Source organism: Perognathus longimembris, chromosome 3 (assembly GCF_023159225.1).
Source record: "Perognathus longimembris pacificus isolate PPM17 chromosome 3, ASM2315922v1, whole genome shotgun sequence".
Lineage (NCBI taxonomy): Eukaryota > Metazoa > Chordata > Mammalia > Rodentia > Heteromyidae > Perognathus > Perognathus longimembris.
In genome coordinates this window covers 108,801,631-108,819,366 of record NC_063163.1, presented here as the reverse complement: position 1 = coordinate 108,819,366, position 17,736 = coordinate 108,801,631, and the positions used below count along the sequence as shown (strand labels likewise).

The window sequence follows — 17,736 nt, the reverse complement described above, 5'->3', positions numbered from 1 at the left end:
AAGCTTATTAACAAATGAATGTACATTTGTTTAACCTACCAAAGTTCTGTGATAAGATAAGAATGTTATTGGTCCTAGGGGGGGAAATGCTAGTCTATTAAGCTTAAAAGCACAGAGTCGCACAAAGATATTGTTTGATAAGTTGAAGCTACACACTCACATTGAAGAAAAAATGCAGCAACGTTGCAGCTAGCAATATTTTTCACCAAATGTCTAGTCAGGGCCAAGGATTCACCTTGAGATAGAACATATGATCCTCTAGTCTGGTCTATGGTTATGAGGCTTTACAGTCTACCTACAATTCTTAAACTGCTGAAAGAAAAGCACCTAGATGGCTGGACAAGTTCTTAACTCCCAGTGTGCTTACCCAGTGCCATTTTCTTTTCATGTACTATATTCCTTGGAAAAGCTGTGTACTACAAATAATGTCAATCATTCTTTGTCATCTTTTATTCCTATATCTTTTCTTCCAACTTATTGTAAACTTACAGGCCTAGGGATATGTGAATAAATTTATCTAGAACTAAAAAGTCTATGCAGAAGAAATAAGTGCCTCAGACATTGTTTTGACTGGAAATAGTACCCTGGAAGTTTTTCAGATCATGGTAGCTTACCAAGAACTGGCCTGGAAATAAAATTCCAGATTAATAATTAAAGACAAAGACAAGGCATTTAAAATTATTGGTTTATTACTAGATAGTACCATTCTTGAATAAAAATTGCTCCTGAACCTGAACTTTCGTTTATCATCACTCAAATAAATCTTGTGCATTAGGTTTGCTAGTTACATTATTATTCCTAGAAGAAAATAAAAGTATTCTCTGTCAAGTTTACTTACTGGCTTTTGAAGAGAGAGAAAATTTGCAATTCAAAATAACAAAATTGAGTTGAAGTAGCTTCCTGGTACTCTGGTCACTTTTAACTATATAATCTTTAAACAACAATTTTCTTGCCCCATATAGGGCAAGAAATTTCCATAGGGAGAGATTACATTCCCTACCAGAGAACTGCTTTAATAATGTGTGCTGAATACATTAATGTAAATATTCTATCCATTAATGTTGGCTAGCCAATTACATTGCCTTTAAAATTTGATTGCATCTGTAAAATTTAACTGCGTTTTGATCTTTACTCAGTTAATTGCCAACCTTTCTTTTAACTCATAGGTTACTTAAAAGTAGTCTTTGACTAGTATCAGTACAACATACCTTTTCCTATCATTTGATTTTTAATTTCCTTGTGTCTTAGTATTTGATGACCTAAAACCAATATTGTTGGCATTGTTTTCACTTCAGTAAGCAACTTTATAAATACATATTCAATTGTTAAAATATTTTAATGTGGTTTAGGGGGGAACTGATGTTTTTGGTGTGGACATTTGCTATTATCTCTGCCTGAAAGTCTCTCCTCCCAGTGTTTATCTGCATGATCACTCCTTACCTCTTTGAGACCACCATGCTAAAACTATGAAACAATCACAACCTCAATGGCACTGTTGCAATAACTTGCTTTCCTTCTTCCCATCTCTCATCTACTCATACACCAACGGAGCAGTCCCCTGCTCATCATCTGCTAGCTTCTCATGCACGTAAGCTTGTGAGGTACCATATGTCAAAGTCCCTGGCACCTCTTCCAACCTTGTTTCCAGTAGTTCTCTATGTACACCAGCTATTCCTCCAACAATCAAAGCACGCTCCTACCTCAGAGATTTTGTACTTGCGGGTCTCTTCTGCCTATATTTGTGTTCCCTCAGATAAGTTTGCTCATCCGTTTAAATATTACCTCCTAAGAAAAGCCTCCCTGATCAGTAATAATGAGGTATTACTTTCATGAGCCCATTCATTTCTAACCCCCTTAAGTCAACATCAATTTTCTTTACAGCGCCTTGGTGTTCATTAGAAATGCAATTCAGCTCTCAACATTTAAGTAATGTCTTGTTACTTGCCCTTCCATCATGGTAGGTACAACAAACTACTTCAACACTGTTCTTCTATCCCAGAAACAAACAGTATCAACATTTTATAAGCACAAAATGCATTGAATAAATGTAACACTGTTAAGTAATGCTAACAATGCAAGACATTTAGATTCACTTTAAAATTAGATATATCATCACATCTAGCTGTTCTATATCTCATTTGAAAGAAAAAAATCCTTATGTGATCTGTAGGTTTAAATTCTTAGTATAAACTCTAAATATGTTATGTGTTATTACATGAGAGAAAATTTCCGGAGGGGGTAGTTGAGTGATTTTCCTTGGCATCTCTCATGTATGCACCTTAAACAACAGCTATTCTCATGCCAAACCTCTAGAAAAGCTAAGGCAGACATAATAGCACAGTAGATTTGTAATTAGCTAATAAGGTGAATCTGATAGAAGACAATTTAGAGAACAGAATCAGCAAATAAAGCCATATGTAATTATCACTGACAAGAGACAAATGTTTTGAAAGCTATTTGACTCAGGAATCAAGTAGGAATCAAGTACGATTTGTTCACAAGCAATATCATTGTGTTTAATAGAGCAGACCTATTGACCACAGGAGAAGTTTTACCACTATTACTGTTTCTTCGTAAAATTACATGACCTTGAAGACATTTTCCAGCTGTCTTGTTATATATATGCCAATAAATTATTTTCAAAAATTGATATAGGAGAGGTTTTCAAATGGTAGAAAATGGCTACCTGAACCCAAGGAAAGCCTTGAAACATGATTTCCCAAATAAGTGTAACAACATGAGAGACACTAGTAGCAATCACTGGCTGATTCTTTAAGGAACTACCTAACCTGTTCTAAGAGTGTAAATATGCACTGCATGTTTTTGGTATAAAAATCCTCTTATTATGCCAATCAGAAGATGCTAAAATTGGTATGCCTGTGATGAAGACTACAATGCAGACAGAATTCAGGAAAGTCAATTATGCTGCTATACTGTCACTTCTCTAGAACTAAGATTTATCTTTTGCAAACAGCACAAGTTGTGTGTTTTATAGGAATGCTTCTATAAAACTGCAAATCACATAGACTACTATTCAGTATTCCAAATGTGCAAGATAAGTTAACCACAGGAGGAAGAATTTATCATCTGATAGTGCTGAAGACTTACTGTCCCTATAGAAATGTTAACTCTTAAATTCTGTAATATTGCTGCTATTAATAGCTATTTACTGGGTAAATTTCAGATATAAATGCTAAGTCCATTCAATAATGGTGACAATCCAGCTTAAATCTTGGTTTGTATATTAATTTTAGATTTCAGGATAAGAACCAAAATATATGTTAATACCAGGACTGGATCCAATATATCTACTTATTATCTATCCTTCAAGGTTATGATTTCTGTTGTCAGGAGTTTCATGTTTCCCAACGCTACGTTTTTCAGCATTTAGAACAAAGGGTGACGCAGAACAGAAGCAGCATGTGTATGAATTTACAAGGTGGTCCTCATAGCCACGTGTTATACAGGGTTTTCCTTAGAGCCAAACTCTATAAAATGGGACCCTACCAAATTTACAGCTACACGCATACTTCTATTCTTCTTACAAGTCGTCTGATGGATTACAGTGAACTCAATATGTATAAACATTGTACTACTGATTATAAGAATTGCTAAGTTAGGGGCTGGGGATATAGCCTAGTGGCAAGAGTGCCTGCCTCATATACACGAGGCCCTAGGTTCGATTCCCCAGCACCACATATACAGAAAACGGCCAGAAGCGGCGCTGTGGCTCAAGTGGCAGAGTGCTAGCCTTAAGCGGGAAGAAGCCAGGGACAGTGCTCAGGCTCTGAGTCCAAGGCCCATGACTGGCCAAAAAAAAAAAAAAAAGAATTGCTAAGTTAGAAAAACGGTGAATTTCCTTTTCCAAGAATAAAAAGTACTACTAAATCTTCTGAAAGACAAGCCATCTCAAAAATAAAGAATGATGTAATTCTAGTAACACTTTTTAACAGTCAAGGCCTTAGAAACAGGTTTTTGAATATTACTTTAACTTTATGTGCACAGCTAAGTTTACTGGGAAGATTTAGACAAGAGGCAAAATCCCAGAAATATATCATGAATTCTACTGAACATACCTTAGCCTGGTAGCCTAAGTTATGATTACTGGGTAATTAAAAGAAGAGAAATGAAAGCCTGTTAATTTACTCAAGAATTAGCCCCCTTTGGTCTAATATTTCATTTATTCAACAGGTATTTGTTGAAAAGCCTAATTTTATGAGCAACAGGTTTGGATGTCTGCCCTTGTAAAGCTTCCATTCTAGCTGAAGAACACACAGAAAAGTTGAAAAAATAAGTATCATATACAGAATACTGAAATTATCACCATGGAGAGACAAAGAAGGAAGAGCATAATCACAATTTAAAACATGATGATCAGGAGACCTCACAAAGGTGACACATCAGGGTAAAGACTTGGAGAAGATAAAGTTTCTTTCAGACATTTGGGAAATGGTATTTCAAAAAGATCAGCAAGAATGAAGACCTGTTGGGGATTTAGTTTGGCCTTAAGGGGGGAGAGGCGACAGAGCTCACAAAACACTGCCCTTCCCCTAGCCCTGGGTCAGTGTGGGAGCTAGCCACTCCCACCTTCCGGCCTCAACCAGAAGAGAAGCAAGCGGTCCTGGCCTCTCGGCTCAGCCATGTGTCTAATGGCCGAGGCTGGCCCTTAGGGGATCATGGTTCCCGCCCACAGAGGAAGTTTCATGACATCACCTGATGGGCAGCCCAGATCAGCTAATCAGTTAGTCACCCCAAGTCCCTCCCCTTCTGCCTTTGTCACCGTAAATTCTTCTGACCGCCCTCTGGAGGCTGAGACACATGGACCATCGAATCCTCTCCCCTATATCTCTCTCTCCACCGCCGTTCCACACGTAAGGGGACTGGGGAGGAGGGCCTCGGTAACTTTCTCCTCAACTTAGCGCAATCCACTAGAACACGCTTTGCCTTCTGAAGGCGGGAGACAAAGCCGAGTGCTCTTTCACAGTTTAGAATTCAGGTATCTCCCCTGGAGAAGTAGGGAGAGGGGTCCCAGAGAGACCCCGACAAAGACCCAGAAAAGCAATGGGCCTGACTTCAAAGAAACTCAGAGGCATTTTATTCTGGATAAGATGATTAGTCTAAGAGGGACAACATAATCTAGCACGATCTTTAACTATAGCATTTGAAACTACTTTATGGGCTGGGAATATGGCCTAGTGGTAGAGTTCTTGCCTTGTACATAGGAAGCCCTGGGTTTGATTCATCAGCACCACTTACATAGAAAAGTTCAGAAGTGGCACTGTGGCTCAAGTGATAGAGTGCTAACCTTGAGCAAAAAGAAGCCAGGGACAGTGCTCAGTCCCTGAGTTCAAGCTTCAGGACTGGGAAAGAGAAAGAAAAGAAAAGAAAAGAAAAGAAAAGAAAAGAAAGAAAGAAAGAAAGAAAGAAAGAAAGAAAGAAAGAAAGAAAGAAAGAAAGAAAGAAAGAAAGAAAGAAAGGAAGAAAGGAAGAAAGAAAGGAAGAAAGAGGAAGGAAGGAAGGAAGGAAGGAAGGAAGAAAGAAAGAAAGAAAGAAAGAAAGAAAGAAAGAAAGAAAGAGAAAGGAAGGAAGGAAGGAAGGAAGGAAGGAAGGAAGGAAGGAAGGAAAGAAACTACTTTATTAAGAAAAACCAGGAGCTGGACAAATTGGGCATTGGAATAGCCACCTTCCCCTTTGAGAGAGTCTCTGAAGAGTTGAAAGCAGAGGGAATTAAGTCCACAGGACCCAGAGAGGAGTCTTGAACAGCAGAGGACCAATTTCCCTTTTACATTAGAACAAAGATGATGACAGAGGGCTCCTATCTCATGGCCTGATTTTTTTCTTTAAAGTGGTTATGTGTGGTTGTCAATGAATGATATGTACACCTCAGCGGCTTACACACAAGGCAGTAAGTAGTAAGGGTCAAGTTCAATATGAAGGTATAAAAGTATAGGTATAAAAGCATAGATGAAGTCTTGCTGGAGTGAGAAGGACACAGATTTGAGTTCATGTGGAAAAGACAGCTTAGTTGTGAAGCAAGGACAAAAGCATACAAGGAACGTAAGAAAGCAGTAGAAAATTACAAAGGAAATGAGGAGCTTTACACACACCGACCCTACAGGGGGAATATTCCTTAAAGCAAACTAGTCATAGTGATAAACTGGTTCGATTATTATCTGTCTATCCATCTGTATCAAAACTGATTTTTCTCTAAATTCTCAAAAATGATGGAAAGGCACAGTGTAATCAGAAAGAACTATATACTCTTTAAAGAATTCTATGCAAAAATCAAACGGCAAAACACAAAATGAGACTACATGATGGTTCCTGTGCAAAAATTACATCATTCTCACTGGTAAGAAGGTCATCTCAATATGCATTCTCTAGCTCAGCAGTTACACAATACAATCACTGAATAATTCAGTCTTACCTGTATTGCAAGGGCACGAGACACAAGGCCTCTGAGGTATTGCAAGGGATCTTCAGGGCCTTCCCACTTGCTCTGCCATGTGAGAGGACACTGCAATTCAAAAGGGTCAAACTGTTTACAAAGAAGAGACTTCAACATTAGTGGGAAGGGGAATATTTGACACAATTTACAGTACTGAAACCATAAATTCATTTCATTGATATGTCTATTTCCCTTAATTTCACTGAAGTTGATGGAGGCAAAATGAATTGATATTTCCCTAAAAGGAGACTCTTTATAGAAATGAATTCAAATTGATAGATATTGGTAGATAGCGAGTAGTCAACTACCATTTCTTGAAAAAATATTTGATTCATAGAGAAATCAAATTAAAATTTAAAAATTCATTTTAAAACTGGTAAGGATTAAAAATAAGAATGTTAGTCCCTTACAGGATTTTTATATATGATTAATATAATCAACTATGATTAACAAAAATTACTGTAGTGCTGACTATAATAGAAACACTGTCAGTCCTGAATAATCCTGATACGGAAAGAACATAGGAAGAAGGAAAACTTAGAGAACTTTATATTGACTAATGTGTTGTATTACTACAGTAATGAGTGCTCTACTACTACTGTTGCCATGATTTACCATGAGGAACTTGCAGGAAAAGGACTGTTAAACACCATTCACACCACAAATAGTAAGAGTCGACATTTGAATCTAGACAGATCTTGTTGTCAAAATTAATGAAAATGTTTAAATTTACTGAAATCAAAAGAGAAATATTCTTCAATGTGTTTCTTTTAATGCTCTTCTATATGCTACCTAAGGGCAAAATATCTAAAAGAATTGGCTTTAAAATGAGGGAGGAGGTAACAAACAGTACAAGAAATGTATCCAATGCCTAATGTATGAAACTGTAACCTCTGTGTACATCACTTTGACAGTAAGAAAAAAAAAGAAAAAAAACCCAGTTAAAAAAAAAGTTAATCTAAACAATGTGATAAAATTATTCAGAGTTATGTATACGTATGGGCATAATATGTGCCTAAGTCTGAGCTTTGCATTGTACTCTGTTTTTGTTGTTCTTTAAAATCGATAGACAAATCTCTAAGCTTCAGATTCATTGATATTATTGAATGCTCCATTATCTATTTCATTTCTATGTGTCAATACTTTCACTGACAATAAGTCTGTTTTATTTGACAGTTTTCTCATTTTTCTCTCATTTTTGCTGGTCCACACATATTTCTAAACTTTGTCACAGACTGAAAGCATAATCAAAGGAGTTTATATGTGGCCAAATGGTGGGAAAAAACTGGGAATGTTACAAATGAATTAAAAAGTCAAAGGATAAAGGGGGAACCAATGCAACAGGACAATATGTTGGAATTTAACTATACAACTATACAACTTGTGGGGGGGAAGGGCTGGGGAGAGGGAAGGTGGGAGAAAAATTAGGGGGGTTAGCAAGCTTTGTAAGAAATGTACTCATTACCTTATGTATATAACAGTTACCCCTCTGTACATCACCTTGACAATAACAATTAAAAAAACAAAAGCCAGCACAATGGCGAATTTAGCCACAAAGTTTACATTGAGATATATGGTACAAAGAGAACAAATAAAAAAGAAGTAGATACTCTAAATTTTACATAAAATCACTCTAATAATGGTTGCTTTATCTAGAATAAAGAACTCAATAATGTAAACACCTAAACCATCACTGCTAAATGAATAATTGAAAAAAATGTTCAACACCTGTATGCCAACAGAGCAATGTAAATCAAAACTGCATTGATTGTTTTTTCTTATCTAACCAGAGGCAGAATGCTATCATCAAGAAAACACAGTACAAATTTTGCTAGTGAGACATCGAAAAACCAATCCTTGTGTACTTCTGGTAGAAATGTAGTCTACTCCAGACACAATGGAAATCAGTATTAAAGTTAAAAAAAGAAAAAAAAAGCGGAATTACCATGTTGCTCCACTGATGCCAGTTTGGGGTGTATATCCCAAACAATAAAAATCTACTTATTACATAATTACCTGCTTGCCTATCTTTACTTCACATTAGCCAAGTTACAAATAAATAGATTTGCCCATCAATAGATGAATAGATAACATACAGTATATAAATGCAATGGAGTATTAAGTCAAAGAATATAATTTATCATTTTTTTTTGGAAAATAGAGCAGGAAATTTTAAGTGAAACAAACCACCATCATCTACCACAAAAAGATATTATTGCTTATTTTCTCTCATATGTGGAGCTTACATGGAAAAGACTTGAAAGTAAAATGGATTGTTAGGGATGTGGAAAAGGAAAAGGAAGTGGGAGGGGCAAAACAAAGGGTCATAGAAGGATTAATATGACCCAAGTACTTTCATTTAGAGGAGTTTAAGTAACCTGTGCAAGTTACACATAGCTAGTGAACTACAGACACCACATTCTAGCCATTTTGCTATACTGCATTTTCATTTTGCTACAGCAAAATGTATTAATGCAGCCTCTTTCCTTGGGCTGAGAAAACTTCTCTTAATCTCATCTAACTTTAACTTTGATGAAGTTCATTTCTGCTAGTCATACTAGATTATACAAATCACATTCTTAGGTCATCACTACCTTCTCCTTTAAAAAAAATAATTACTTATTTACTGTCAAAGTGATGTACAGAAGGGTTACAGTTTCATACATTAGGCATTGGATACATTTCTTGTACTGTTTGTTACCTCCTCCCTCATTTTAAAGCCAATTCTTTTAGATATTTTGCCCTTAGGTAGCATATAGAAGAGCATTAAAAGAAACACATTGAAGAATATTTCTCTTTTGATTTCAGTAAATTTAAACATTTTCATTAATTTTGACAACAAGATCTGTCTAGATTCAAATGTCGACTCTTACTATTTGTGGTGTGAATGGTGTTTAACAGTCCTTTTCCTGCAAGTTCCTCATGGTAAATCATGGCAACAGTAGTAGTAGAGCACTCATTACTGTAGTAATACAACACATTAGTCAATATAAAGTTCTCTAAGTTTTCCTTCTTCCTATGTTCTTTCTGTGTCAGGATTATTCAGGACTGCCAGTGTTTCTATTATAGTCAGCACTACAGTAATTGTTGTTAATCACAGCTGATTATAAAATATGAATCTATACATTACAAAGCTATTGAAATTCTTTCCCTAGATAAGAATAGGCGAAGATTCAGGAAAAGTTCTTTCTATAAGTGGTGAAAGACACTGGATAGCTTCTTAGAGTCATTGAGTACAAGTCCTATAAAGGCTATTTCTTTATATTAACATCAATAGGATTATACTCACACCAAGAGGAATTTAGGTTGACTATCAGAAACTTTCTTATATTGAATATGCACAACAGGAAAGAACATAAAGACTTATAATTCCCATAGACCCCTAGTAAAATCTTTCTCAGTTATCAAGTTCTATAATGTCCATATTCTTCAAAGAGCTGAAATCAAATGCAGGGTATTATATTTGCTTCTGTTCAATTGATCTGGGCTACGTAGTTTTTACTATTATATAACTGATTTCATATTCCTCCTGATTTTCCATAGACTAAACATAATCCCTTAATCTCTATAAGTGTGTTAAAGATGAAAAGAAACACACACATACACCTCCTGTAACAAGCATTTGACTGAAGCCTTGAGTTACTGAAAATTGCATATTCTCACATTTTCCATGACAATACATTAACACCTCCCCCAATATTTTAAATAGATGTAACACCAAGATTTATTTCTTAAATTACTATGAGTTAGTGTTTTTTCTGTTGGATATGGTGTTCAGAATGTATAAAACTTGAGCTAGTAGGGCACAATTATACAGTACATGCATATACATATATATAATATATATACACAGTACATATATACAACTTTCCCCATAGTAAAATCAAAATAGATGTCTTTCCAAATGCAATGAAAAGGAAGCTAGATAACATGAGAATCTAAAGATATTTATAAGCTGCTGCATCAAACTGAAAGTTAGCCATCATTAGACTTATGTTAGCCTATTAGTTCTTATATGGCTGCAGCAACTTTGACTTTAGTTTTCTGTTAATATTAACTACAAAATCCATGATGAAAGTAGGCCATAAAGGAAGAGCCACTTAAACAATGGAATAAAAACATGATGGTCGCCAGGTGTTGGTGGTTCATGCTTATAATCCTAGCTATTCAGGAGGCTGAGATCTAGGGACTACAGTTAGAAGCCAGCCCAGGCAGAAAAGTCTATGAGAATCTTATATCTAATAAACGATGCAGGAAAGCCTGGAAGTAGGGCTGTGGCTCAAGTGGCAGAACACTAGCCTTGAGCACTAAGAGCCACAAGGAGAGTGCCCAGGCCTTGAGTCCCACAACCAACAAAGACAAAAACAACAACAAAAAAATGCATGGCTAGAATTGGCTTACCTTTTGGTTTAATAAAGCACTTGCCAATTTTTGTACCTCTACACTCAGTAAGGTAGTTCCTCTGATGACTTTGCTAAGAGCAGCAAGAGACTGATGAACACTTTGTACTAAACGAATGGCATTAAACTGCTCAAGAATGATAAATGACAATATTGGAGATCCTTGTCGGTCATTAGGAGGAGATACTTTCTGATGAATCAGGTTTGAATTCTACAAGAAAAATGTCATTATTTACTAAATAGCAAATACAAGTCACAGATACGTTAAACTTTTCAATATTCTAATTTTTAGGAAACCTGAAATGCTCATTTTATGTAGGGTCAGATTCATTAATTTTACCAATACCAAGCAAGAGAACCTGGAATTCATCAGCATTTATATGGGATGGGAATACAGCAAAGAGGAATCATACTGAGAAGCAATGGTCTATTAGGAAAAAGGACCTCCTGTCCACCAACGCAGAGAGCAGGATACACTTGCACTCTCAATAAAAAGAAAAAGGGGGGACTTCCGGGAAGATGGTGGAGGAGCAGCAGAGCCCTAGCTAAGCTCCCTCCCACATAGCAGTTTTGCCACTCCAGGGAAACTTTTACTCCTAGAAAGACAGCCCAAGTAAGTTATAACAGTACAGGGATTCTGGCCAGGAAGGAAAAATCGACTTTGCTGGCCTGAAAACACAGATTTGAACTCCGGGCGTTGTCCTGCTGCCACGCCAGTGCCGGTGCTGGCACAGCGCCCTGCACTCTGCACACCTAAAGCACACAGCGGCGACCAGGGAGAAATCCTCCGGATGGCGGCAGACAGACGCGGATCGCAGGCTGAGCACGGATGGGCTGAAATCGCAGAGAAAGCATGAATACCCCACAAAAGACATTCTCACTTGCGCCCACAGAGCAGCATCTGGAAGGTAGCCCTTCCCCCACTGCCAGAGCAGAGCGCCATCTTTGACACTGGCATAGGGTCAGACCAGACTGGAACTAAAGCTGGCCTGGGGAAAACGAGGAAAAAGGGGCCATCTTTGAAAAGGGAAAGAGGGACCAACCAGTGAGAGCCAGCTCCGCCCAGGAGAACGACCTTTGCCCAGGCGGGAGGCTCATCCTGGGCTGCAGCTCACACACTCAGGTGAACTTAGCCAGAGGTTCCCCGCCCTGCCTGCGGAATTTCTAAATTAAAACCAAAAGCGGCTGGCGGCACAGAACAACCAGAGGGAAGAATAAACAGTTCCCAAGACAGATAAACGATCCCTTCACAGAGGAAGCCCAATTCCCAGCCTGAAACAGAGCTGAATTACATAGCCAGCTTTGCCCAGGATGCCGCCCCGCCCAAGAGGGAGGAACTTCCCCCAGGCAAGCAACTCTCAGCCAGGTAAACCAGGCCAGAGGCGCCCCACCCTGCTGAGTCCACAGCCTATTCAGAGCCAGGCGTTAAAGGCAGCGGCCCCACAACAGATGGGAGGAGCCACGGTTCCCAAGACTGATCTACAGAGGACACCCAAGGCCTACCTGCAAGTTGTGTGAACCACAAAACCCCAGGATTTCACTAACAGGGGGGGAGGGTCAAAGCAGATCCACCCCCTGCAAACTGAAAGCAAGTCAAACCAGCCAAGCGGCAAAATAGACTGCAGACCATTGAAAGGAAACCAGAGACTGTAGAAAGCCCACCCAAACAAGGAAGACACCTTTTTTCAAACATTTTTTAAGCTTTCTTTTTTCATTTACGAGACATCGTTGTTTTTTTTGTTTTCCATTTTTATTTGTTTGCTTTATCAAGCTTTTGTTGTTGCTGTTGTTCGTTTTTCTGGTTTTTAAAAAATTTTTCTGTTTTGTGCATTTGTCTTCCAGTATTTTTTCTTTATTTCTCTCTTCACATTCTCTCTTTAAAAATTATGTTCCTACAAATAACACCTCCACTCTTTTCTGCTAACTCTCCATTGTCTAGCATTTTAACCTTGTTCTTTCTACTGATTCTACTCTACTCCACATTTCCACATCACTGAAACTAAACCAAAATCATCTCTCACACACACACACACACACACACACACACACACACACACCCATACATTTTACTCTATTCTCTTTACTACCTCTAACTTACCCTCCTGATTTACTTCCAGGACCTCCAGATTCCATTGACCCCTGGTTATTGTATAGAGGGTATCCCTGCTCAACCTGAGTGAATCAAAGGGATTCTAAGAGAAAGCCAGCCAGTCCAAAAAGAACTTAATATAAGAACAAAAATTGCTCATAGGGTTGTAACAGTAAATAAGTACTGAATACAGGGCTCAGGATTGGTTGTTATGTCAAAATTGTATTCTTTAGGAACACCAAATCTAATTTTATATACAGGTATACAAGGTATCTGTATATAATTGTGAACTTCTAAGATTTACACAACTGGGCTTGGTAAGGTCTGCTTTGGGTCTTAAATGGTACTCACAGGTGCTTGTAGATTGGCATTTCCAATCCAAATGGGCAAAAGAAACACAAGAAAGATGGCAAACAATGGAGTCTCATCTCCTACTCAAAACAAGCAGGAAGCAGAGTAGTCAATCAAAGAGATAAAAGAGAACCCTCAAAATGCTCTACAAAGTCTACTGATAAAAATGATAAATGAAAAGTTTGAATCTCTTCAGTCAACTATTCTAGAGTGTGAGGAGGCAAAGCAAAAATTAATGGAGAATTTCATGGCCTCCACAAATAGAAAGATAAATGAACTTCAAGAGTCAAATGAAAAGATAGCTATCCAGATAAAAGATTTGAGAGACAGCACTGAAAACCAAATTAATAAAGTTAATGAAGTAAAGAAGTCCATGCAGGACCTAAGAGATAATTATAGCAAGGACATGGAAATCATCAGGAAAGACCAGTCAAAAGGAAAAGAGATTCGAAATCAAGTAGCTAGCCTACAGTCCCGACTAGCTGAAGCAGAGGATTGAATCTCAGGAGCTGAAGAAAGCGGTATGGAGATTCTTCAGAAGGCTAAACATAGAGCTCTCCTATGACCCAGCAGCCCTACTTTTGGGCATCTACCCAAAAGACCACCAACAAGAACACACTAAAGCCACCAGCACAAAAATGTTCATCGCAGCACAATTTGTCATAGCTAGAATATGGAACCAACCCAGATGCCCCTAAGTAGACGAATGGATCAAGAAAATGTGGTACATACACACAATGGAATTTTATGCCTCTATCAGAAAGAATGACATTGCCCCATTCATAAGGAAATGGAAGGACTTGGAAAAAATTATACTAAGTGAAGTGAGCCAGACCCAAAGAAACATGGACTCTATTGTCTCCCTCATAGGGAATAATTAGTACAGATTTAGGCTAGTCACAGCAGAGGATCACGAGAGCCCAATAGGTATACCCTTATGAACACATAAGATGAGGCTAAATGAAATGAACTCCATGTTATGGAAACGACTGTTATATCACTGTTGTAATTACTTTCAACATGTGATGTGAAACTGTAGCTTCTATTATTGATGACCTTCTTGTATCCCCTTCCTGTGGTTGTACCTGCACTATCTCTGTATCTTATCTGAGTACATTGGAAACCGTGTATACTGGTATTAGAACTAGGAAGCTAAAAGGGAATACCAAAATTGAGAGACACAGGGAAAAAAGAGAAACAACTACAAAAGCAATACTTGCAAAACTGTTTGGTATAAATCAACTGAACAACTCATGGGGGAAAGAGAAAGGGAGAGGGGGGAAGAAGAATGAGGGAGGAGGTAACAAACAGTACAAGAAATGTGTCCAATGCCTAACGTATGAAACTGTAACCTCTCTGTACATCAGTTTGACAATAAAAATTAAAACAAAAAAAAAGAAAGAAAAAGCCTTTCACTACTAACCTGGTTTAGTTTCTTCCAGAGATTGAGGACAGGAGACAGTTCATTAGACCAGATTTCTCTATCAAACTTGCAGCCAGCAGTTACTGATCTGCCCAAGATCCTCAGCTGTGAAATAACCTGAATGAAGAAAGTATCAATAAATGAAAATAACTCCTAACAGATATAACAGTTTACCACATTTCATTTACAAAAATAAGTATCAGATTACAAAGTGGTTTTAATCTTATCTCTGCCAACTGCTTTCATATTTTACAGATTTACCTGAATAGTTAAAAAAATAAAGATGAGGAAAACTATTATAAAATTATAGACTATAATGGCTTTCAATTCAAAAGCTGTTTATTAAGAAAGCACTCATTACCCATTATTAGTAACTTCTCAGCTAATTTTTGAAATCCATGTTTTCCAGCCTGATTTAAATTCCATAATTTCAAAATACTAAAAGAGATGAATTCTTTAAAAGTAGAAACTAGCAAAATAATTGTAGCATAGTAAAGTGGTAAAGCAATGCTAACCCATTGCTGGTTGGTGACCAAATTTCATAAATACAACTTTTTAAACTCAATTAATTTTAAGCTGTCATTTCAGTGTTTCCTCTACATATAAGGCTCCAAAGAAGTATCAGCCCAATAGTGAGAATGAAGCCAAGTACACATTCACTACTTACATTCACCTCTGCAACTTCCTTAGTTTGTCATAATTCTCATCAAAAGTCAATTGTTCACACTTTCTAAAATGTTTAATAGCTCCTATTTAAAGAAAATTAACCTTCATAAGCACTTATAGTAATAATCCAGAATATTATACAGTATTCTAGACCACAGATAATCTTAAATGCCAATGAGGTGATGGTTCTTTAATGTTTCAACTGAACGTTAATTATCTGATCTATTATTTAGCTAACATAAAATTTAAAAAAACCTATACATTTCCCAAGTCACTAGTTTAAATTTATGACATTTGAAGCATTGTTAATTACTTTTCTGCTTTTGTTTTGAGAGATCTGTTATTTTTCATTAACATATTAAGTTATATTTCATATGTTAAGTTGCTATGTTAGTAAAATTGTTAATAAGTGCTACAAGTCTTTCAGAACGAATAAGCTATTTCATCATTAAACATTCACAGTCATGCTGTTAAACTTACTTGTGCTTTTGATTGATTTTCTGGTCTTAAAAAGCTGTGGTGATTCAGCATTTGATTTTCTTTGTTTTTCTGATAAATTATTTTCATTTGTTCTAGCTGAACTCTGCAATAGCACCTAATTTATCAGCTTTGCTACACTACAAAACATCACTAGTTGGTAGTCAGGAGATGTACAGTTTTAACTTTGGTAACACTGCTATCACTTACTTGTGTTTAAATTTGTCAAACTTGACAGCAAATGACTACAGAGAGAATTGTAAAGGAAACAAAGCACAAGTACTTCTTACACATGAAGGTAGAAACTATTTTAATAAAATGTAAACAAGGCCAAAGGATCATGCTTTTTGTCCTAGAAAAACACATGATGCTGAGTTAACAAATTATTATGATGCTTAATAAACCTGATTACAAGCTCAAATATACAAAAATTCTTATTAATAAGGTTTTAACAAGGGGCCATCATTTATTTCTTCAAATTCTAACATACTTATCTTTTTATAAAACACAGATAATTTGAATTAATCATATATGAAACCAGTTAGATAACTTTTTCACCAGTACTGCCTTAAGGTCATGTCAGAGAGGACAGAATGCCATCCATTAGCAGCATATTTATATGGACTCTTCTGTAGTCTATGTATATATACTCCAAGCTTGTGTTATGAAATAAGAACACTTTGGATACCTCGCAAAACAATGACTAAATATAGAATTTGTTGCTATTCCACTGGTCCTCATGTCAAAGACCTAAGAAACAGATATTCAGAAATTCCTGAAACGTCTCCTGGCAGGCTTCTCCTCCTCTCTAGCATGTTTTCATTTGAAGACATGGTATGGTTGGTGTGTAGGATAATGTCGCCCAAGGGTCCATTATGAACAAAGACTTGGTTCCCAGGATGCTGCTATTGGTAACTGAGGCAGGTGGGAAATCTTAGGTCATGGTGGGCAGTGGTGGGGACTTAGAAAATATCTCATTCTGGACCCTATGTCATGTGTCATGTATTCATTGTCTCTGTTTTTTCTTAAGGAAAAGCTTGTTGTTGTTGTTTTTAAGGAATTCCTTTGTAAAGTATCTTATTCTGCTTTACACTCAGAATGCCTCCACTTCGCAAAAAGCTCATCACTGGGCAAAGTGGTAACAGCAGCCTTTCCTTGTACATTTCTTCATCAACCTTCCATCCACCAGATTCAATCTTCCACACTTTTTAAAAATCATTTTGTGAAAGCCCATTCTTCCTTCTATATTTTCTAGAATTAGTCAACAAAGAAGAGCTTTGTTCTTCAACTTTTCTTTCATTACTATGACATAATGCACAAAAAGGGAAAGATAAGCACTTAATTCTTTCCTGTTACTTTTTATTTCCAAATTAAGAGATGTTTAAATTTCTTACTAGATAGCCTACAAAAGCCTCAAGTTCAAGTGTATAATATTTTATTATTTTTACATAAACATTCAAAAGAATTAAAGTGAAATCAATACATTATTACCAAAGGAAATAGATTGATGTTGTCTTTCAGTCTACTGGCTTTTGATTTATATGGTCTTAGAACTGAAGATGTGAAAAGTACTCACTCATATTCGTCAGAAGTTACTATATCAGGTACATAGCATCTCACATTACTGATCATGCTACTGGCAAAGTAGAAACTAACAGATATTTTCCTGAAATACACATTATTCCATTCAGATAGAAGGTTAGCCAAGAGAAAAATATAACTTAAGCTCCTTTATTTAAAAAAATATGAATCTATCAGGAACTTGTGACTTCTTTAATAATGATGACAAAGTATTTGAGTCAGGATAACTGCAGCTGCTGAACATGAGGAATCACAACTGCTGTGAATGGCTCATAAAAGCCATTCAGTGCCATGCTCTAAA

General features: G+C 36.8%; 1 protein-coding gene across 2 annotated transcripts in view; it reads right to left on the bottom strand.

Moving 5' to 3' along the window:
* Dync2h1 (dynein cytoplasmic 2 heavy chain 1) overlaps positions 1 to 17,736 on the bottom strand; it is a 154,181-nt gene that overhangs the window by 9,571 nt on the left and 126,874 nt on the right. For both annotated transcript variants that reach the window (XM_048343745.1, XM_048343746.1), the window contains exons 83-85: positions 14,712 to 14,828; positions 10,850 to 11,059; positions 6,428 to 6,517 (exon numbers count right to left, since the gene is read on the bottom strand). In XM_048343745.1, the coding sequence (XP_048199702.1) occupies positions 6,428 to 6,517; positions 10,850 to 11,059; positions 14,712 to 14,828 (417 nt within the window). The remainder of the gene's footprint in view (positions 1 to 6,427; positions 6,518 to 10,849; positions 11,060 to 14,711; positions 14,829 to 17,736) is intronic.